Genomic DNA, 22,216 nt, shown 5'->3' on the forward strand with positions numbered 1-22,216 from the left:
AGGCGTCTACAGCATTAATTGCTTGGCTTAAAAATGGGTAAATGAGTGGGAGAAAGTCCTGGCTGAATGGGCTGTTCATGTCCCAAAGCACATGGTGGCCATCTCCTTCCTGGCCTTGGGTGCCCAGAGTGTGGACCAAGAACTGAGTGCCAGCTGCTCCTTCTCTGCTTGCCCTCGGGCACAGTGCATCACCCAGTGCTGTGAGGCTGGATGTTTAACTTGGACAAGAAGCTCTGGCACACTCCAGTGATACTTTAACATAAGTAAGGTGTAGTTCTGAGCAAGCAAGCACAGCTCTACCCCAAATCAGTCCTGAAATGATTTCCCAGGCTTAGCCTGGAGCTCTGTGGCTGCAGAGAAAGCCCTTCTGAAGAGGGCTGAGAGCAGAGCTGGGCCCCGTGCTCAGGGCCATGTGCAGGTGCAGCTCATTTTCTCCCTGATGACAGAGGAGCCGAGCACCAGTGTGGCTCCTGTCCCAGAGGAATACGTGCCTCCAGCAGGAGCCAGGTGCAGAGATGTAACGTTTCTGCCCACGTATGCGAGACAGTGCTCAGGTGCAAACTCGCAGCCCTCCTTCAGAGATGCTGTGGCACAAACCACTAGTATCTGGCACGGATAATATGGGGGAGAGAAGAGGAAACTTCTGCTTAAAGCTGTGGGACAGGAGGCATGAGCTCCTGTGCCTCGTGCTGCAGAAGTCCCAGCCACCTCCTTGCAGCCATGCAGACCCTCCTTGGGTGGGTGCTGCGCAGGAGTGACCTGTGCAGGGGGTACCACGTCCTGCTGGAGCTGCGGTGGTCCTTTGGGGTTTTGCAAGGTGCCGTGCAGCTCTGTTGGAGAAAGGGGCTGGACAACTGGTGTGCAAAACTGTTGGTGGCTTGCTCAAGAAAAGGAAGAGTCAGCAGTGGGACCCAGCTGGGCTGTCATATATATCCTGGGTTTATGGCTACTTTGATTTATACTCAGCTCCTTTGATTCAGACTTGGCTCCTGCAGCCACTTCACGGTGACTTCAGCAGCTGAAAATAGCTGCTGGGTGCATCACTCAGCTGCGCCCGGCGCTAAGGGACTGCAAGTTTCAGCCCCAGCTGCAGACCTGCTGCCTTCACGGGCCCTGCTCACTGGGCTGGCACGAGGGGATGTAGATGTGTCCACCAGAGAAGTGACTGTGCCCATACAGAAGAGAGCAAGGCAAATGCAGGTTTGATGGTGTTGTCATTTGTGCTGGCACAATTCAGCTCACGTTTACGTCCCCTCCTTGTGCTGCAGTGAGCGAGGTCGGAGCCAGCTCCGGGATTTGTGTAACCCCTGATAGGCTGGGCTCAACCCCCAGCGCTCCTCTGCTTTTATGTGGGCTGCTGCTATGCGTTTGTGGGTTTTGTTTCCAGTTAAGGCACGTTGCCTGGTCGTAATTCAGTTTTTTTAAAATCCCCAAGATCGTAGTCCTAGAGTGCGTGCTCAGGGCTGTAGCTGGAGATGGTTCAGCTCTTCCAGCCCCAGCCTTTTGCTGAGTCAAGCCTTGTAAACTCCCAGTGGGTTGTTTTGCAGGCAGGGCTGGCTCTGTTTACATCCTTCCCAACTGCTCATCTCAGCTATGAGCTGTAGCTTTACAAGCACAGGCATCCCTGGTGTGCCACTGATGCTGCTGATGTTTCATTTTTATGGGATCTTTGACTTGAATTGGACAACTGAACCTCACCTCTTCTTGGTGAAGTAATTACCAGAACAACAAGCCAATTTATTTACTGTTTTTATTTTTTTTTCTCCACGGCACTTACAGTTTTTGATGTGTGTGCCCTTGCCGTCCACACTGGATGATCTATGCGGTGTTTGTCCCTTGTTTTGGCATTTTGATATGTGTGAGAGAGGTGAAATGGCTTTAAAAGCTTTTTGCTGGCGCCTGCGGTTTTTTGCAGACCTGGTGGCACAGTGGAATGTGATGAATTGAAAGAAGACTGTTTCTCCACAATGTAACGTGGGGATGTTGATGTATAGCACCGGGTCGTCAGCTGGTGCAAGTCCCCAAAACTGATAGCGGGGGAGCTAAACCGAATTGCCTCAGCAGGAGCCTGGGAACGCTGTGCCTCCGTAATATACCTCCTTCAGGGTAAAGTAACAGGTTAATGAGGCTCACAGGCTGGACATTAACCTGTTTCTTAGTAAATGTAGTGAAGTTAATGAGTGCCGTTCCAGCATTGTCTGCTGGTTTTAGAGAAAATATACAAATTTCAAAGGAGGCGTTGGGCCTTCTCCCCCGGAGCTAATCCTCCCCACAGCACTTAATGCAGGCCCAGGAATGGTTTATGGCCAACAGCACTTCCTTGGCCAGGTCCTTAGGGCCAGTATAGATTGAGAGTCCCCTTTTTGAAGCCAGTGAACTTCTGCACGAATAGAAAATTTGTTGAAACCAGTAAGTCTTCTGTGATGGAGTTCACTGCGTGACAGATAGGAAGACCCCGATCAGAATGGGGTTTGCTGCGTAACGTAACCCTATCGCTGATGTCCTCAGAAGTCTGGCCCAATATGGGTGTTGTAACCATCTAACACAAGTCCAAATTCTGCTGAAATGTGTTGCTATTTCTTCCGGGGATGAGAACAGGAGGCAGAGCTATGGATGCAGATGTGGTTGAACCCGTCTTTCTCTGGGCAATTTCTCCCAGTTGTGCTGATATTTTCTTTCTGAAATTTTCTTCCTAGTTACTCCTGAGGCCGCTGGGTTTTTGTCTGTAGTTGGAGACTTCGTTATCCTCCTTGCCATCCTCTTCCTCTTCATCAACAAGAAGCTCTGCTTTGAAAAGAGAGGTGGACTCTCATGCCTTGAACAAGGGAGAAGAAAACACTACAAAGAAAAGTCTAGAGTTCACGAGGGCCTTGGTAAGTATCACAATATTATACCGCCTTTGATGTACAGAATCTTCTCGAGGCTTTGATTGCAGAGAGGATAGAGATAGAGCCATTTGCTGTGTCTCGGGTTATTTGCGTGGAAAACAGCAGGGTTTGGGGTAGACTATAGTAACCTCCAAAACTTGATCAAATGGATATGCAATTGCTACCAGGCTCCTATTATCTTAGCTGTCTGGAGTATTCTCTTGAGAAATGGAGGGCTGCACTGGGGAAAAAACACTCCCTGCTCTCTGTCTGTTATGGGAGTGTTCTGTTAATCCAGTGAAGAACAAAATGTGAACAATTCTAAGTAACGGCACTGCCTTTCTGCTCCTGAAGGATGTGCCTGTCCTGGTTTTCCTGCAGTAGCTATTACATGCTTTTTCATGCATTTGTTCTTGTCTGGAAACATTATGTCTTGGGTAAACCCATGAGTCCTGGAGTCAAAATAACTGTAAGAGTGCCCATCAGGGAACCTTACTGTGTTGCAAAAATAACATTTTAATGTTTCTTGGCTGTCAGAAAGGCATCTATTCTGGTAATGGTGGTAAGTGAGAATTTGGTAATTTCATCAGACGTTTATTTGTAAATTTGCATTTCCTAAGCATACAGTCATTGAAACAATTAGCCAGGAAGTGGCCTCAGAAGCCTCACAATTAAAAGGTTGTCTTCTTAGAGGTTCAGTCATAAAGGTAATTGTGGAAAGGCACAATCGCACAGCCTGGAGCCTCTGGAGCTTTTCTGATGTACTTTATGCCTTGTACATTGAGTTCAGCATGGCTTTTGCAAGGGACTTGGTCTCTGATTATACTTTAAGAGTCCAGGACTTTTGAGCAAGCAAAGGCTCGGATGTTGTGTGTGATAGGAAGTCAGTAGGACTCTCTGGTTCTTTCTAAATGTATTAAGTGAGCCAGGGTCAGGCTGATGGCACTCACAAGTTACAAAAGCAAATGGTGCTTCCAAGTCTCCCCTGCTAAAATTTTTTGACTTTGACATTTCTAAGCAAAGATTGTGTTGTGTTTTTTTTTTTTTTTTAAAACCGTTTCCTTCATCAAGATTATATTTAAGTCTTTCTTCCCTTCTCTTCCCCTCCCATCAAGTAGTGTAAAAATGTGGCTTTTATTTCAGTTTTTAAGATGACACATCTCGCAGGAATGTGTAGGCGTTGACATTCTATGGAGCTGTCACAGGCTATCATGTAAACATGTATTTGCAATGCCTTTTAAAATGTGAATTATTAATAAACAGGGTGGCTTGCTTTTTTTGTTTTGTTCCTTCCGAATTTTGAAGGACAAAAAATTGCTTCCCAGCTGACACACTCGATGGCAATTTTCATTTCAGACTAAATCTTATGTGTCTGAGTAATAAACCTTTGAAAACATGGGTTTATAATGGAAACACTAATTCAACTTTAACTACAGCTGTGCCGTACAAGCAAAATACCACACACATTAATGAGGTGCTAAATCTGATTCGGTGGAGGAATGTGTTGTAATCATTAATTACAATAGAAACTTAGAGTTGGAGCCTCTTTTTTTTCCTGTTCCTACAAAGTCAGCCTGGTGAGCTGGAGCTAAGAGCTATTTAAAAATATCAGGTCTCTATATTTAGTTTAAATTTTACCATAGCGTTTTGATACTTGCAAGGCCAATATGGAATATACGTGTAGGAAATGCTAATGTTTTTAAAGGACAGCAGCATGAGAAGATAGATTAAACCCAGGGCTGACATAACATGTCATATGGCAAACGCAGAAACCTGGAACCTGAGCTTGGGCTGGGAAGCCAGGAAAGCCAGTTTCTGGCACAGCAATTGCCTGGTGAGGGAGCTCTCCCAAGAGGAGTGTTGACAAGCAAGAGTTGGTTTCAGTCCTACTTTGCTGGGTAGAAAGGATCAGGATGGAAGTGTTTGTGACATGTAATTTAATGGGTAGCATTCACTTTTCCTGTTCTCAGCTTGTTTCTTCTGGCGAGCTGTGTTTATTGCAAGGAGATCCTGACTCTACAGGCTCTGCTGTTCTTTAACATGTAAGCTGGTAATTGTTCTTCCCAGTTCTGAGCTCTCAGACTGGGGAAATCCTTTCACTTCTCCCCATCTGGAATCAGGAGTGGTTAGAACATATTGGTCTGCTGTGACTGTCAGCATTATAACAGATCTAAATAGGTCAGAAGGCATTTTGTGTTTGGCATGACCATAATTTCTGCAGTAGGATAAACCAAAATTTACAACAGCATATGTAAACAAAGGCTGTAGCCTCTGGATGTTTCTGGGTTTGATGCATGTTTTTCTCTTGTCCTTGGGTCTGGCTGAGTTTTAACTTACCTACCAGTAAAAAAAAAAAAGAGAGTTGGTATTGAAAAATAAGCAATTCTGCCTGCTTTGCACTTTGCAGGTGCATGAGCTGACATTCAGAAAATGTAGTGTGAAGTGTCAGAGTCTGTTTTGTTTTGTTTTTGCTTTTCTATAAAGAGCCTGACCTCAAAATGGGGTGTCAGAATGAAAGAGATGTTTCCGTCATCGTGGCTTTATGATACATCTGGCTGGTTTGTTGCTAATTTAATTGTAATTGCATACTTTGTGTCCTTATGAAAGGAACAAGAGAAGGGAAAAACCTTTGTAAAAATGATGATTTAATTGAAAACCTTTTAGAAGACTCCAGGACAAAGGCTCTTAATTGCTGGGACACAATAGATAACTTTTCTGGTACTTGAGGCTTTTGTGGCTGCTACTCCTGACTCCTTCGCTGACCTTAGCAATGAGCCCATCTCTTGCACAAGGATGCTCTGCCCCTGATGGCCTCATCCTCAGCTGCAGGAATCCATTTGCTGCTGGAGCTCTTCTGGACGTAATCACCCTGTATTTTGGACGGGCTTGGCACTGCAAGAGAGAGCTTAGAGCAGGCTGCAAAGCTGGACAGAGAATTTGGTAAAGGCTTAAGTGAGAGAAGGGTAGCACAGAGCTGAAGTCAGATTTATTAGGCTTGCTTGGCTATGCCCAAGCATGTGGATGGTGGCCTGAACAAGGAGGGAGGACCTTCCCTTGATCAGAGGCCTGATGTGTCAGTGGGTTCTTGTGTGAGGCCTCTTTTGGGGCTGTGATAGTTCAGTGTCCCATTTTGTAGTGTGGATTTCATGGCTAAGAGGTGGTGATGGTGTTCTTATGGTTGGTGTTTGCTGTGTTGTTGAGCCCTTTACTTCAAAAGTTCACGTGTGAAGTTCCCCACAGAAACATGCAACGATGCTGGGCAAACCCTATGTAAAGGGCTGTATTGAATCATGTGCTTCAGTGCCATGACTCAAAAAAGAAAAGGGCCAGCTTTGTTCTGTACCGCGATCTTCATGTAATGATGTGACCAGAGACCAGGAAAACAATTGTGATTTTCTGACTGTGCTCTGTACAAAAATATTCCAGTTGCACCTTGCCTTGAACACTTGGCACAGTGTTAAACCTGTACTATTGATGTGTGAAATCTGCTTAAACATCATGAGATTTGAAGAAACCTTTCTCCATTTTTCTTTCTGTCTCATCAGCCTTGAGAGTGCTTTCAGTTCATGTTCTCAAGCTGTTCTGCACAGCCCCTGCTCCAGCCTCAGGGGCTAGAAACATACTTTAAATAAATAAATGGAGATGAAGTTCTTACATAAACCACTCGTCTTCAGTAGCTGAGGCTTTAAGGAACTGACACCTGTAAAAGTCAGGAGCAGGAAGGGCAGCAGCACTGCCTGTTGGCCCTGCTTTTTCGGCATGGCCTGGGCCCAGCCTGGAGCTGAGAACATCATGTGCAGCTTGTGAGGCCTTTGTATGTTAGAGGCTCAGCTTGACGGTTAAAAACAGATAACGTGGATATGGCGTGATGGTACCACTCTGGTATGCACAGTAGGCCTTCTTCTTCCAGTGGTAAGTGGTGGAAGACAAAAATGTGCTTTTCCAAAATGAATAAATCTCTGGCTGGTCTTTGTAACCCTGACACTGCGGGTCCAGGAGCTGTGTGCAGACTGAAGATGTCACCTTGTTGAGGCACGTGGATCCTCCAGGCTCCCTGAGCAGCCAGGGGCAGGAGGGAGAGGAGCTCTCGAAAGGGAAATTTCTCAGTGCCGAAATGAAGCTGCTCTTCTAAATTGCTTTCTCTCTCAGTCGTCTGGATAGAGGCTCTTAAGAAGAGTGCATGGGGAAGTGTGAATGTGGCCACTGATGCCTGCCTAGATAGCAGAAAGCCTGGCCTGCAACAAGGCTGAATTAAGGGTAGAGTAGCTGTGGGAGCAGTTACTGAGTCAGTAGGGACAGCTGCCTGCTTGGATCTGTGCCTCTGAATCCTTTTAAATCATCTGAAACCAGACCCAGTTCTCCCAGCGACCCCTCAGCCTCCCAATATGACCAGCAGGACCGGCGCTTGGCTTCGCAGAAGCGACAGGAGATGGCAGGTATGGACTGAGCCATCAGTTTATGCAAAATGGTAATGAGGAGCGGGTTGTCACCCACTTCTTTTGGCAGCCAGGGCTGCGGTTCCCAAACTGTGCGCTGCCTGTGGTGGTCCACACCATCAGTGCAGCAATTTCCATAGGCTGTGCTACCGTGGGGCAAACGTGGGGGAAGGAGGAGTAACAGCAACCGGGTGACTCCTCAAAATGTTTCTGAAATAACGTAATTGTGTTAAGCAGCTAGACAGGCTCTCCCACTGCTGATTTCCATGCAAGTAATTGCTCTGATTGACCCCGGCTTGTTCAGTTCCTGCAGGCTGGGTAGCACGAGTGCGGGCGGAGTGGGGACTCGGGCTGCTGGGTCTGCTCTACGAGAACAGCTTGACAGCACAGGTGGGTGGGCTCGAGTGGCGGTGTAAGCTGGTGTTTCTCCAGCCTTTTGAACTTGTGATTTCCTTTTGGATCTTCTGTCTTCATGCAAGCCGACGAATGACAGCAGCTCAATTACAGAATGTGCTGTGATTTCTGACTGCAGGTTTCTACTTTCATTCCCCTAATCCAGTAATTACAGACATTTTGCACTCCTTTACATTGAAAGAACACGGTTGCCACTACTAACACCAATTTTCTAATACCCCAACAATCTGTGACTTCCTTTATGCCCTTTTTGTAACACTTGGTTTGAGAAATAAAAGTAATGGAATTTATGCATTGTTGATTTGTTGTACTACTGCTTAGCACAGAACTGTTTGTTGGGTTTGTTTTGTGTGTGCCTGTGGTGACAAGTGGTTATTTAACTTCAAGGGACCTGATTTTGACTTGGAGGACATGACTCGCTTCCGTAGAATAACCCTGGGGTTACATCAGTGCTGAGACACAATCTGGCTCCCTGGTATACCCAGGCCAAGTATTATGGGCAAGGAAGGTGTTTCCATCCTTGCCTCCTGAAAATCCACACAGGGTTGACATTACAATTTTGCTGACAGCCCTGTGCACGCAGTTACAGGTTCCCTGTTTTGTGAGCACTGCTCTTGATGCAACAGACACACCTCTGACTTCAGGACATTTCACAGGTCACCATAGGAAACCACTGGCAGTGGCTCAGACACATTGCTGGTGGAGCTTCTGAGAATTAGTATCTGGATGCTGGACTTCAGGGAGCACTTTTGTCTGAATTTGTCACCATTCCTCTCTACTGTGGAGAGATCTGGGTTTTTGAAAAAGGCTCCGTGGTTTTCAGCAATTAATGTCACATTTGCATAATAGCGTTTCTCTGTTATCCCTTTCTTCTTCTACCTACCTGCTGGAACTGTGAGGATCCGTAATTAGTTGTTGCCATTATTTTTAACAAGAGGAGAGCTTGCGACAAAAGGATTGGGAAGAAAAATGGAAACACCGTGGGGCGAAAAATACTGACCAGAACCACTTCTGCCATTTGGGTATCACTTTTTTACAACTAATTTGGCACAGCATCAGTAGCAGTGAGCTGCCTGCAAAGGCATGAGATGATCTGGGAGTAAGAAATAAGTCTGCAGGCTTCCCCTGCTCAGGCTAAGTGCTGTTCAGCAGGGTGACAAGTGGCTATTTAAATGTCTGTCTGATCTCATCTTTGTTTTTGCTTTGCCCTTTAGGGGGCTGCAGGAACTGTGCTTTGCTTCAGAGGGTTTAGGACCTGTTGATTTGTAGCCTGTGAATCATTTTTCTGGGTATGTGCTGTGGACCTGTCTAAACTGGCAACCGAGCAGCAGTACTCAAAGTTTCAATTGTGGAAAGTTAAATTCAGCAACCTGTCCAAAGTGCTAACAGAGCTTTTTGGTACAACCTCCTTGGCAGTGGCAAAGAAGGCGCATCTTCATTAACAGTGTTGGGGCAGCAAAAGTGTTTTCTGATCTTTGGAAGCTGGAGCCAAGTTCCTCTTCTTGTGTCTCAGCACAGGACACTGTTTTCCCAGGCAGAGAGGTGAGGCTGTGTTTCAGGAACAAGCACTTGCTGGAAAATAGTTTGTTATGTGCTGGAACGCTGTTTTCAACCTGTGCTGTACCAGCCTCCCTGCAAGGGGGCAGTTTGGGGGGTTTGCACTCACACAAAGTGACTGAAGAAAAGGAAGTTTGTGCCTGCACAACAATCTGAAGGGAAATTGCTACAACAAATGCACATCTAATGGCAGGTTTTAGAACTCTGCATATCAAGAAGATTGAAAGACACTTTGCTAATATTACAAAACCTATGCATGGTGGTAGTGTTTGAAATTCTGCTAATAGTCTTTTTTTAGCTATCCAGTAATTGCACCTCTCAATGGGAACGCTGCTCAGGAGTAATGATCCTATCAAGACAAGGGAGTATAGATTGTAGTAAAGGTTATGATGGTTTCTGCGAAAGGCTTAGCATTGATCCTTTCAGCTATCTGATTTTCCAAGAGGAAAAAAAAAACAACAACTTTGAGTTAAGCAGGCGGTTCAATGAGAAAATTCTTATGGTTAGTTTTAGAAGATGGAACTTGGAGTGAATTTGCTAAACTGTTTTTTTTTTCCTCTCTTTATTGATGAATGCTTTTAAAAAGAAATGGATTTTTCTTTCCCACACATTTCAGATGCTCGTCTCAGTTCTTCCTCCCCCCCCCCCCCCCCATGCAAGTCGAAATTGTTAGAGAATTGAAAAGTAAAAATCTGTAACATTGAAAAGGCCATGTTGTGAAATATATCATAAACACCCTGTTAGAGCAGTGCTTGCTAATTAAGGGAGATTGCTCCTGGGAAACAGCAAGCCTGTAACAGAGATCAGCCCCCTTTGATCCTCTGTAGAGTTTGTCAAAACCTTGCCTGCCTAAACTTGTCTGCAGCTTGTTACATATTTTATCCATCTGCTGCAAGGCCAAAAATAAGCAATTTATAATTCAGCTGAACTCCAGTTGTTCAGCAGATCACAGACTGAGGAGCCTTCAGTACGAAGAGAGGACAGAAGAGAAGCCAAGCACTGGCTGAGCAGAGAGGGACTACGCTGGGTTGTGGTTGTACAGGTGTGTCCCTGGTGTGGCTGCAAAGCAGCTCGGATTTTTCCAATGAAACACGCTTCAGTGTCTGTCTGTTGTGTATATATTGAGATCAGAACATTTGTGGGAGTTTGCAGCTTTAATCTGGATGGATTTCCCAGGACTTGGTTAGAGTAATGGATCATAGAATATCCCAAGTTGGAAGGGATCCATAAGGAACATCGAGTCCAACTCCTGGCACTGCACGGGTCTACCCGAAATTTTGGACCATGTGGCTAAGTGCACAGTCCAAATGCTTCTTAATTCAGACAGGCTTGGTGCCATGACTACTTCCCTGGGGAGCCTGTTCCAGTGTGCGACCACCGTTTAGGTGAAGAACCTCTTCCTGATGTCCAGCCTAAACCTCCCCTGACTCAGCTTGACACCATTCCTGCAGGTCCTATTGCTGGTGATTATGGAGAATAGGTCAGCACCTGCCCCTCTGCTCCCCCTCATGAGGAAGTTGTAGGCTGTGATGAGGCACCCCCTCAGCCTCCTCTTCTCCAGGCTGAACAGGCCCAGTGCCCTCAGCCACTCCTCATACGTCTTCCCCTCTAGGCCCTTCACCATCTTCATCGCCCTCCTCTGGGCACTCTGACAGTTTAATGTCCTTCTTGTACTGTCGTGCCCAAAACTGCACGCGGTACTCAAGGTGAGGCTGCACCAGCGCAGGGTAGAGTGAGACAATCACCTCCCTTGACAATGTGCTCAGGGGGCCAAGAAGACCAACAGCATACTGGCTTGTATAAGCAGCAGTGTGGCCAGCAGGGCTAGGGAGGTGATCGTCCCCCTGTACTCAGCTCTGGTGAGGCCGCACCTCGAGTACTGTGTTCAGTTTTGGGCCCCTCGCTACAAGAAGGACATGGAGGTGCTTGAGCGGGTCCAGAGAAGGGCGACGAAACTGGTGAGGGGCCTGGAGAACAAGTCCTATGAGGAGCGGCTGAGGGAGCTGGGCTTGTTCAGCCTGGAGAAGAGGAGGCTCAGGGGCGACCTTATTGCTCTTTACAGACACCTTAAAGGAGGCTGTAGAGAGGTGGGGGTTGGCCTGTTCTCCCACGTGCCTGGTGACAGGACGAGGGGGAATGGGCTAAAGTTGTGCCAGGGGAGGTTTAGGTTGGATATTAGGAGAACTTCTTTCCTGAGAGGGTTGTGAGGCATTGGGATAGGCTGCCCAGGGAAGTGGTGGAGTCACCATCCCTGGAGGTCTTTAAAAGACGTTTAGATGTAGAGCTTAGGGATATGGTTTAGTGGAGGACTTGTTAGTGTTAGGTCAGAGGTTGGACTAGGTGATCTCAGAGGTCTCATCCAACCTAGACAATTCTGTGATTCTGTTACCCATACTTTTGGATCTGAACAGCCTTGTGTGGCAGTCAGAGGATGTGTGTGTGCACCGTGTTTGCCCCAGCCTGCCTGGTGCATGACAGCTGCAGGTTCAAGCCTCAGCTGCCTCTTTGGGATGCCTGAGGGACCGCATCCAGGCCCTGCAGGTGATTGCAAATCACCGCTTCAATTCTGTGACGGAATTAAATTCACACTTTAAAAAACCCGTCAGCCTTCACGTTTGTGGTGCCAGCCTCCCTGCCGGGGAATCTGTTGTGCGGCGCGGCGCTGGCTGCCTGAGCCGTGGGGCAGTCGGCCACAGCATCCAGGAGATGTGGGACCAACTGGTAGCAGCTCGGAAATAAGTAAGGAGAGAAGCAAGGTATTCCCTGCGAGGATATCACAGGTCTGCCTTCCGTTGGTATTTTGGAACAGATCAGAGCTTCGTTTTCGCAGCCATATGCTTTCTCTGCACTGGTTAGCTGTCGCTCCTGGATGCCTGCATCCCTCCGAGGGCTACTGCTGTCGTGTTCCTTGCTGCTGAGATGGAGGCAGAGCCTTGTGAAGTCCTCTTTTCATCAAAATCAGAGACTCGTTTGCCGTTCCCTGTAAATAATTGACTGGCTAAAAACGTATCCTGTAACTAGTACTTACTGACCCAAATTTACCTCCTTCCACATGTCAGGAAATCTCGCTGTCTAAATTACCATCGCTTCCCGGTGACTGCTGCGGTGCTGTGACTTCCCAGTGCCATGCATTATGCCTGGAGCGTGTGATCAGCTCTGCGAGAAAATGAGTTGCAGAGAGCAGCGAGACTTTGACAAGGGCAGGGCTGGGCACGGAGGGTCAATGAAAGGGAGCAGCTCACCTGGGAGCCTGTGTCACGACATTGTCTGCTCTTTGCCAAAGGTTTAATGCATGGCAGGGAGCATTGCCTGTGCCCCAGGGCTGGGTCAGAGGCCAGCAGCTGGCAGGTAGGTGCTGGAGTGTGCCCAGAGCCAGAGGAGTTTGTTACAGCCATCAGCTTTTAAAGGGGCTTTAGTGGCCTGTTTATTTACTGTCCTTGGTAGGACTGCAATTTAAAGTACGTACTGAAGCAGATAATAAGCTTGTTGGAAGTGTCTGCTCCGTAAGTCAACATCACTGGACAAAATTACTCAGGAGAATTATTCAGTAGAGGCATTTCAAAATGTAAAAGACCTTTCAAGTCACTGATCTCATCCGTAAAGAAGCAGTTCCCCCCCCCATAAAAGTGTAACCTCCTTCATCCATGCTCCATTTAAATATCCCAAACTGTCGTCTTCCCACGATATTTCTCTGAATATTGTTTAAAAAGGTAATGCACATTGCTGCTGATCTTATTTTCTTGCTACTCATCATGTATTTACCCTTTTATAGTTTGATTACTCCTGGGGCTCTAAGTTCAGCAAGACAAATTAATACTGGTATTATTATTATTAATAATACTGCTGGGATTATTTCATTTTTGAAGCTTCTTCTTGCATCTTTTTAGTTCTCTGTTAGCCCCAGATCTGCAACTATTTAATTCTTTCTTCCTAAACCCATCACGCTGTGTGTGTAGGCTTTTTCTTCCCCGAGTCCCTCAAAGAATGTCTGTCTTGTGATAATCTGGGAAAATGTGTAATGGGCAAAAAAAGGCACCTTAGCTTTCTGCAAGTTATGACAGAAAAAAAAGACCAATGTTCTTATTTAGTATTCAGGAGAGCTTTAGGAAAGCAAGCTATGGAAAGCCTGATTCCATCTCCAGCTTCAGAGAAATCATGTCTCGGAGTTCATCGCAACCCAAAGGTCAATATTTACAGTTCCCCAAATGTGTGGTTATTCTGGGTATGACAGAGCTTAAACAGCAGTTAAAAATATACCAACTTTTATAAATCTCTTATCGTGATTGTTCTGTACTGAAGAAGTGCTATAAGGACCTGGGCTGTGTCTAGGACAGCTTCATAGTGAGGATGTGGCTGAAGCAGGTAGCTTATTCCAGCCACTGAGGGTTATAATGGGATACAGACCAATGCTGTTGTTAACTTGCTCCTGTTACCCATGATTTTGTATCTGTAACATCCCACCTCCTGTCTTTTGTTCATTTCTGTGAAGGGCACAATTACTCTGCATCGGGCAGAGAGGGTTTCCGTAAAACCTTTCTGAAATAAAGCATTTGAGGTAGTTTTCTGCCACAGGCTGGCTCTTCAAGCTTTGGGCCCATCAGTTGAATCAAACAAAACATAATTCTCCCCAAAATTTCCATTCTTCCCTTTCCCCATCTGGACACGCTAAGGGTGTGGTAGAAGTCAGGACCAGGACATTATCTGAGATATTTTGACTGTTTTGTTTTGTGCTTTATCTTTTACCAGGTCTGTTGACGGCTGTAACCAGAATATGTATGCTTCAGGAAAGGTACTTTTGCTCCCATGTTCTATGTTTGTTCTTTTATATAAGGTTTAGCAACTCTGCAGGAATATGTGTGATTTGTCCATCATTTCTGGATTTCTAGCGGTATTCTCAATGGGTGGAAGTCATTTTTCCATTTCTCCTCTCAGATCTAGACACCTTAGGTAGATAATGTGTTGGCAGGTGTTGATGGACAAGCAATTTGCAGTAATCTCTTCTGATGCTTATTCTTGTAGCTCCCTGAATTATAAGTGACATGCTGGCAAAATCGAACAACTGATCACCAGATACCGGCATAGTGTTAAACATGGCTTCTGAGGCTGCCCAAAATTTCCTCCAGCCACTGTCGTCTTGGATGTCTCAAATATACGAAGCTCTCCAGCAAGCAGGAGACTCGATATCAGCTTCGTTGCTGAATTTGAGCGGGGTGGGTCGTAAGTCAGAGGAAGAGAGAAACCGGGACTTGGAGGACAATGGAGGAGTTTATGAGGATTATTCTGAGGAATCAGAAGATGAAATACACATGGAGCTGTGGGATGAGGAATACACATATCCTAGAGAAGACGGTCACATTGGGGGTCCTGGTCTTGCTTCACAACCCCTCACTAGTGGCTCTGACCTGGCTCTCCAGAGGCAAAAATGGGTCAAAAATGCCACCAGCTTACCAGAGCAAAGTGTTGAAAGCACCAGGCCTTTGGCAGCCAATGGATCCCACTGGACGAATGAAGATTTCCAGCCACATGATCGGCTTCCTACTATTGCTGAGGAAGAAGGTGAGCCCTCTGTGAGGGTCAGAGACCATGAGAACAACCTCAGCGTGAGTGGCTCCACAGAAATTCATAATGGCAAGGCAAGTTTTGCAGGTAAGCGCCTTTCAAACACCCAGACAACTTCTCCACAGTTGATTTGATGCAGTCGCTAATCTGCTCGTTTTGTTCAGTGTTGTCTTTGTTTCTCACAGATAAAACAGAACCCCAACAAAAATACCAGAAAAATCTAACCATTCCCTCTTACATTTCCAGTTCTTTTCTTGTTCATGAGATGGATCTAATTGAAATGAGTGGAAATCTCCAGGATGAAATGCCATGTGTTAGGTGCCACTCAGGCCCTGTTGCAGTAGCATGGAGTAGTTTTCTCACCCCACCATGTTTTGTTTCAGGTAGCAGGATCCTTCAAAGAGAGTGTTTAGCCTTAAGCCTTTGCTTTGAGAACCATCTGCCTTTGCGTCATTGCTATTAAAGATATATATAATCTCAAACCTTGTTTCTTTGTGCCAGGAATCTCAAGATGTTACTGTGCCATGTGCTGTGAAATGCTGTACTAAAAAGTCCCAGCCATATCTCATGATTTTATGGATGAAAGGCTCCCAAATCATTTTCCTCCCCTCCCACCACCCCCACAGGCTTTTGAAATAAAACTGAAAAGGACAGCAGGCAGGAGATTATGGGATGGAGAAATGAATTTGGTATTTTCGGTTTTAAATAGACCTAGCTGTGACTTCTGATCATCAAGTGACATGAACAGCTTCTCAGGTCGTGCTCAGGGCTGAACCTCAGCCACTGGAACTGTACTCAGTAGGTACCTCTGTTGGTGTGGCCAGAGCTTCCCTGGGCCCAGAAGGCTGATGGAGATTTGTGTCCTAACCAGATGTAGGAAAGCTGCAGTCCTGCTGGCACCACCTTGGGGTCTTGCTGGGGTAAAGCTGCTCCTCGGAAACAAATTCCTAAGGTGGTGGTTAACGGGAGGAGGGCAGGGAGGTTTACAGTATGAAGCTGGTGGGGAACTTGAGATTTCATGAATCTCTTCTGAGCCTATTTTCAAATACCTAATATCTAAGAAGAGGTTCTGCCTAACCATCAGGAGGCACTTCTGTGGTGTGTGGGTGATGGAGCACTGGCACTGGTTACCCAGATATGCTGTGGGGTCTCCTCCTTGGAGATCTTCAAAAGCCATCTGGGCATAGACCTGGATGGCCCTGCTTGAGAAGGGGCTTGGGCCAGTTCCCCTCCAGAGGTCCCTGCCAACCTTAACCAGGTGTGATTCTGTGATTCTGTAATTGAAATGAGCTTTTGGTCTAACTGTTCTGTCCCTCAAACTGGGGCTGCTTGCGTCATATTCCAACTGAGTGAATACTGATTCGAGCAGGGCTTGTAGGGTCCTTCCAGGGCGTGCTGGAGCCACGGACCCCCCTGTACAAGTGCTACACAGGGCAGGTTGTCCTGTCTCTGGACCGTACCCTTGCTTGCAATGGATGGGAGAAAAGGTGGTGAGCTCTCGGGGAGCTGGGGGCCAGGAGTGGGCTGCTCTCACTGTCAGAACAATTCCTCACCTGCAGGGACAGCTGAGGAGGACGGCTCTGAGGAGCACTGGGATGGACAATGTGAATTTTCCGGTGAGATATGTAAGGCAGAGTGACACCGAGAGGTGCCCGGGTAACCTGTCACCCCAGCTGAAGGGGAGAGTCGCTGTGAGCCTTTTCCCAGCCGACAGCAGATGCTGGCCACGTAGGTGCTGGGCTCTCTCCCATTACTTATTAGTTTTCCTTCTAGAGGACTAGGAGGCCTCACAGATCTCCCTGGCACCCACCTCGCTGCAGCTTAGAGTGCTCTGCTTCCTCACGAAGCGCTTTAGAGGGCATTGCAAGGCTTTTTACACCAAAGGGATTGTCACCCCCAATGCTCCCAAATGGTCTTTTATCTTCTAATCTCGGCAGTGCCCTGCACAAAGCGCCATCCGGTGCTCTCGGTACCTGGTAGTCGTGAAGCTGGCTGCTGGAGGGCTGGCACCCGATACCTTTCTTCTCAGAGCTCTCCAAGTTGTATAATAGGAGAGAAGGTGCTGAACTGTGGTTTGAAGATGCCCTCTGTGCGAACTCTGATGTGGGAGGACTCATTTTGCTCTTGCCAGCGACCCTTCTCTTCCAAAACACAGACATACTCTTTGTATTTCACGTCTTTCTTTGCATTTCCTCTTTTTCCTTTAGATTCATTCTCTAACATCAAGAGTGCGAACTCTTCTGACGGTAACCTAGACATGCAGGGAGGCTGCAATGCCCTGGCAACTTAAAATTTCACTCACGGATTAGAGTGATCAAAAGAAGATGTTTGAGGTATCTGTATTTCTGCTGATTTTGTTACCTAACCCTAAGTGACAATGTAAGTGAGCATATGGACTTGCTGACATTCAGCAAAGGCGTTCAGTAGCATCGCTATTAGCTTGGAGCATTTTTCCTTGCATTTGGCATTTTTTCCTCGTTTCCACCAAATACATGTATCCTGTTTATCCTTATATTTTTTCAGAACATTGCATCTTGACTTTATTTCACTTAATGTACCATATTTCTCTCCACAATAGAATATTTTAAAGCTAAATTGGCACAAAACAGTTGCGATGCTGAATGCTTTTTGTTGCCATGGAAATATTTCTGGGCACTTACTGAAGACCTGGTTGCCAATAGTAATGTAACAGAGAAAATAGATATGCTTCATTTAGCAGCCACTGGTGATTAAAGAGCCACAGAAACCCGTTACAAGGTCATTCCAATATATGGTTTATTAGATTTAGGGGGGAAAAAAATCACCCTAGAAAAGAAAAGTTTAAAAAAAAAATTCAAAACAAAATCCAGTTGTTCCCCTCTCTTAAACTTACATCATGCTTCTGAGATGAAATAAAATAGAACTGCAGTTAAAACCCATCATTATGCCGCCTTCTTTTTATCAAATACGTTTCTGATCACATTTCTGCCTCCTAGGAAATGTGTCCTAGCTCCCAGGGTAGCTTTTCCGACGCCCCAGAGCAGCTCACGCATTACTGAAAACCATTTTTAGGCTTAGGGATTTAATACAGCGTTTGAGCAATGAGATTCTTGGGTTCTTAAGTCAAATGTCTGCTGGGTACCGCGAGGCATGCTGAGCAGCGGGGTGCAGGGCTGGCTGCTGCCGAGTCCTGGTTTGTACTTCAGTGATGCTTGTAATGTCGTGCCAAGGTTTCAAAACAAACGCAGGGAAAAGTTTTTCACTTTGAATGCTTTTGGTCCACGGCATAAGAATGAGGAAGGAGTTCATTGAAGCACGGTGCTTGGTTTTGAGGTGATGGGATTGCAGCCCCTTCGCGCAGGCAGGTCTCTGCCACCACCTGTATGCTTTGAAAATAGAGATGAACTTGCTCCTGCAGCTTCCTCGAGACCTTCCTTGTTGTCTAACCTCAGTGTTTCTGACAGAGGAACCATCGCCCATCTCAGAAGGGGGAGAGAGAAGCTTTCGCATCCCCCTGTGGCGGAGACGGAGCGGCTCAGCTGACTGGGGGTGGCTGGTGAGAGAGCGGCTGCCAAATCCATCATTGCACATTTGGCTTAAGAGTTGGGGAGAACAAAAAAAATAAAATAAAATGCAGTGGAGCAATAAGGCACTTCCAAAAGTAGTGAGCTGCTAGCAGAGGGGTAGAGCTGGCCGGTCCGTCTGTTTTCCCAGCCTGGCGCTGTTATAGAAAATCAGTACTGATGAAAAAAGCGGAGAGCAGTGATAATCGTGCTCTGAATGCAGTGAGCTCAACCCGCTTCTTCCTCGGGGCCTGCGTCCTTTGCAAACAGAAAGTCAAAATGACCATTAAGCAGAGCGGTTTGGGCAGCGGCTGCTCTGCAAAGACACGGGGAGAGGCACACGTTGGCAGAGCCGGGGTTGTGAATCAGAGCTGAGCTATTTTTGCACAGCCGGCGCTGTGATTGAGGAGCCTCCCGAGCTGTCTGACACCGCGCTCATAACACCAGCGTAATATATAGGTGAGCGCTACGCTGAAATTGCATCAAGTCTGGGGAGACTTCTCCCATCAATTAGGCAATCCCAGCGCTAGCTGAGGACGGCCTCTCAGCCACGCTGAGGTAAATTGTTTGACCTTGGAACACCAGGAAGGCTGGTGTCCTGATGGGAATCTCGTCTGGATGGCTGCAGTCATCCTCCACACATGTGTAACGGGAGGCCCTGGGAGTTTTTAAAACTAGAGAGCTCCGCTGCATTTACTTACCTTAGCCTCCAGCTTAACAGGGGTCATTGATTTTTGCCGGTAATTGCTGTAGTGGAGGAAATTATTCTTCCTGCTCTATATAAGCGCTCCTGACCTCGGTAAATGACCCTTTATACGGCCAGGAATTCCTCGGCAAGAAGTGAGTTTTCATTAGGTCCTGTAGCGAGATCCACCCCTACCAAAAAGCTGTTGCTCGTGTGATAAATCAAACTTCTGCCTGCACCTGGGACTAAAATAGACAGCTGGGCTGTTTCCATTTAAAGACCCTGAGTGTTGATGTGTTTTATCACCTGTCTGCCCACAGAGCCAGCCCGTGCTCCAGCCAGGACGTAGCCCTATAAAAATCAGCGCCTGCTCTCCAAGCAGGACATCTGAAGAGGGTACACTGAATCAGCAGCACCGCCAGGACCGAGTGAAAGCAGGCAAAGACAGGCGGTGGACAAAAGCACTTCACAGAAAATGCTCCTGGCTGCTCGAGTGGGAGAGATGAAGCGCAGACACGAGGTTGCATTCAGCGCTTTCTCTCTGGGAAACTCAGAGCCACTCAGGAAGTATTTGTGCGCAGACTTTTGTCCTTGCGAAGGTGGCACCGTGTTCCTTTGTATGTTCAAAATACTCCTTTGCAGTTCTGCCTTTGCAAAGTTTCAAGTTGTGAGGTATTTTCATCCAGAATGCCACAAGTAAGTGGATGAGAGCCTGTGGCGGCCCTGAAAAGGGGGCGGATGGCAATATTTCCAGCTGTACAGCTGGGGGAGTGGAGGCAAAGAGTTTTCAAAGGCGCTACTATTGCGGGATCTGTCTTATCCCCGTCAACATTTGCTGTTCATCCCCAGTTCATGGTTTTAGAAGCAGTCTGCCAGCCCGCAGTGGCTCGGTGGTTTGGATTTTCACCGAGCTCCTTGTCTGGTGCTCAAGGCTTCGTCCTGCCCAGCTCCCTAGGAGCTGTGTCCAGGAGCACTCGGCGTCCGTGCTGGCCATCCAGCAGGTTGCATAAGCTGCGTGCAGGAAGATTTTTTTAAGAGGAAGAAATGGCTGTTGCCATTCAGCACAGTTGCAGAACAAATTGTGTGTGTGAGCGTGTGTGTTTGTGCATGTATTTTCTGATCCGCTTTTGCTAAGTGGCATCCTCTTCCCACTCCCCATATGGCAGCTGCGACTTTATCTTCCTCTGGGAAGGTTGTTTAGGGGCCCAGGAGGCTTCATTTGCCAATAAACAGCATCTTGGCAGCAGCTGGGAAGTGCTGCCTCTCTCCTAGAAACCCTGCCTCCTCACCTTCCTTCTCCTACTACAGGCGAGGCAGGTGCGAATGATCTCACTGCGTCGTGGTGGAGGTTACGTGCAGGCATACTAGCAGCACCCTGCAGCACTAGGACATAGTATTTCCCCGAGCTGACACCAGCAGTAGTACTTCTTCCCATTTTCTCTTCCCAGCTGCAGTCGTTGCTCGCTCAGCCTGCTTTGCAGGAGGCTGCTCGTGCAAACCCATGGCTGTGGGCAGATGCTTGTGGAAGGAAATGACCGTAAGAACTGCTGGAAGTGTGGGTGATCCTCCTCTGGTTCTTCCTACCCTCTTTGTGTTGCTTACCAGCACAAAGAGCACTCGTGAACTGATTGAGATGGCATCAGTGGTGCTCCTCACCTTCTGCCAGAGGTAGGGGTGAGGACGTGGCTTCATTTCTGGCTCTTGTGATGAGCTGCTGGCAGCCATCGTCATCATGAGTGGCCTGGTGGACTCCCAAAACACAATGGTAGTAACGGAGGGGAAATACTGGGATGAAAGAAGACAGGGAGATTGCAGTCATGGGGGAAAAACATGCAGTTTTACAGGTGGTGAGGGGCAGTGTTGTCCTGTGTGCATCTTCCAGGCAATGAGGGAGACGTGGTTGGGCTCTGCCTCTGCGATGCATTCTCATGGTTCTCCTGCAGTTACCTGTGGCTTAGGGAGGCTTCATCAGCAGCTATTTGTAGACCAACCATGGATGAGTTAGACTGAATCTCAAACCAATCTGTAGCAGAATCTGTAGAAGATCCCTTCAGGTGAGCATGAGAAGAGCTGCTGCTCTCCTGGCCTCCTCACCCCACCCAGAAGCTCCCTGACGTGCAGGCACGTGCTCCCCCGCCAGAGAGCTGAGCAGTGCTGCTGATGAAGCATCCCTGGAAGGACTCATGGCACCGGGTGAGTGTGAGCCCACGCAAGCCGTGTGCTCGGAGACATTTCGTTCCTCGGGCTGAGGAGATTCGAGCCCATGCAGCCTATACGTAGCAGCATAATCTGTGTGGGAGCACTTCCCAGCAAAGAGTTTGAGAGTTGCGGCACTGGAGAGACAGCCTTGAGTTTGGATTAACGACAACACCGAGGTTTGCTGAAGCTCTGTGTCGTAGGGCCTGGACCTCTTACCATAAATACTGTGCTGTAGCTGAGACCACTGGGCCTGAGGGTGGTTTAGCAGCTGTCGGTAGGTGATGTGAACCTGCAGCTCTGACCTTCCCTGCTCACGAGTTGCGCTGCTCCCCATGCCTGGAATCACAGGCGTGCCATTGGCTGGGGGATTGAACCTGCTCATTGCTTCCTCTGAGAGTCACATGCCCCTTCCTCATTGCTCTTAAACCAGGTGAGTTGACCCCAACTGCAACAGGGAGAAACAGGGAGGAGAAGGAGGACAGGACTGTCCCTTTTGGGTGACAGCAGTGGTCACAAACCCATCAGAGCCCTGTTGCACCACATCCACAGCCCCCTGTGCCCCTGAGGGCTGTGATTTCCCCAGGGGTGCTGGGTGGTGTTGCAGCAGTGGCAAAAAGAGGCTGCGGTGAATCAGCCCCGTGGCAGCAAACAGAAAGGTTCAATTAGAAAACCCAGCGGGAAAATAAAGATCTGCCTCGTTGCAATGCGGTAGTTATCCGTAGCAACCCCAAACAAATATCTGTGCGAGGGAGGCGATTTCCACCCTGTTAATCAGCAAACAAAGCCTCGGGGGTGTGAAGCTGGTGGTTACGGTGCTGAGCGCCACGAGTGGCTGTAATCAGCCCGCGTTTGCTGGGTCTGGCTGCTTGTGAGCGTGGCACAGCGAAACCACGGGAGGAGCAGGAGACAGTGTATGGGGTCTTCGTGGCCAGTTCGATTTCTGCGAGGGGAGAAGGC

The 22,216-nt window shown here is 47.6% G+C and overlaps 1 protein-coding gene across 6 annotated transcripts in view; it reads left to right on the top strand.

The window, feature by feature from the left end:
• SYT16 (synaptotagmin 16) overlaps nt 1-22,216 on the top strand; it is a 95,797-nt gene that overhangs the window by 43,655 nt on the left and 29,926 nt on the right. For 5 of the 6 annotated variants that reach the window (XM_072038177.1, XM_072038179.1, XM_072038178.1 and 2 more), the window contains 3 exons: nt 2,697-2,873; nt 14,021-14,063; nt 14,294-14,920. In XM_072038177.1, the coding sequence (XP_071894278.1) occupies nt 14,365-14,920 (556 nt within the window). In that variant the 5' untranslated portion in view covers nt 2,697-2,873; nt 14,021-14,063; nt 14,294-14,364. Of the gene's footprint in view, nt 1-907; nt 1,201-2,696; nt 2,874-14,020; nt 14,064-14,293; nt 14,921-22,216 lie in introns of those variants that run through there. The other variant, XM_072038181.1, reaches the window with a different exon arrangement.

This window comes from Anas platyrhynchos, chromosome 5 (genome assembly GCF_047663525.1).
Source record: "Anas platyrhynchos isolate ZD024472 breed Pekin duck chromosome 5, IASCAAS_PekinDuck_T2T, whole genome shotgun sequence".
Classification (NCBI taxonomy): domain Eukaryota; kingdom Metazoa; phylum Chordata; class Aves; order Anseriformes; family Anatidae; genus Anas; species Anas platyrhynchos.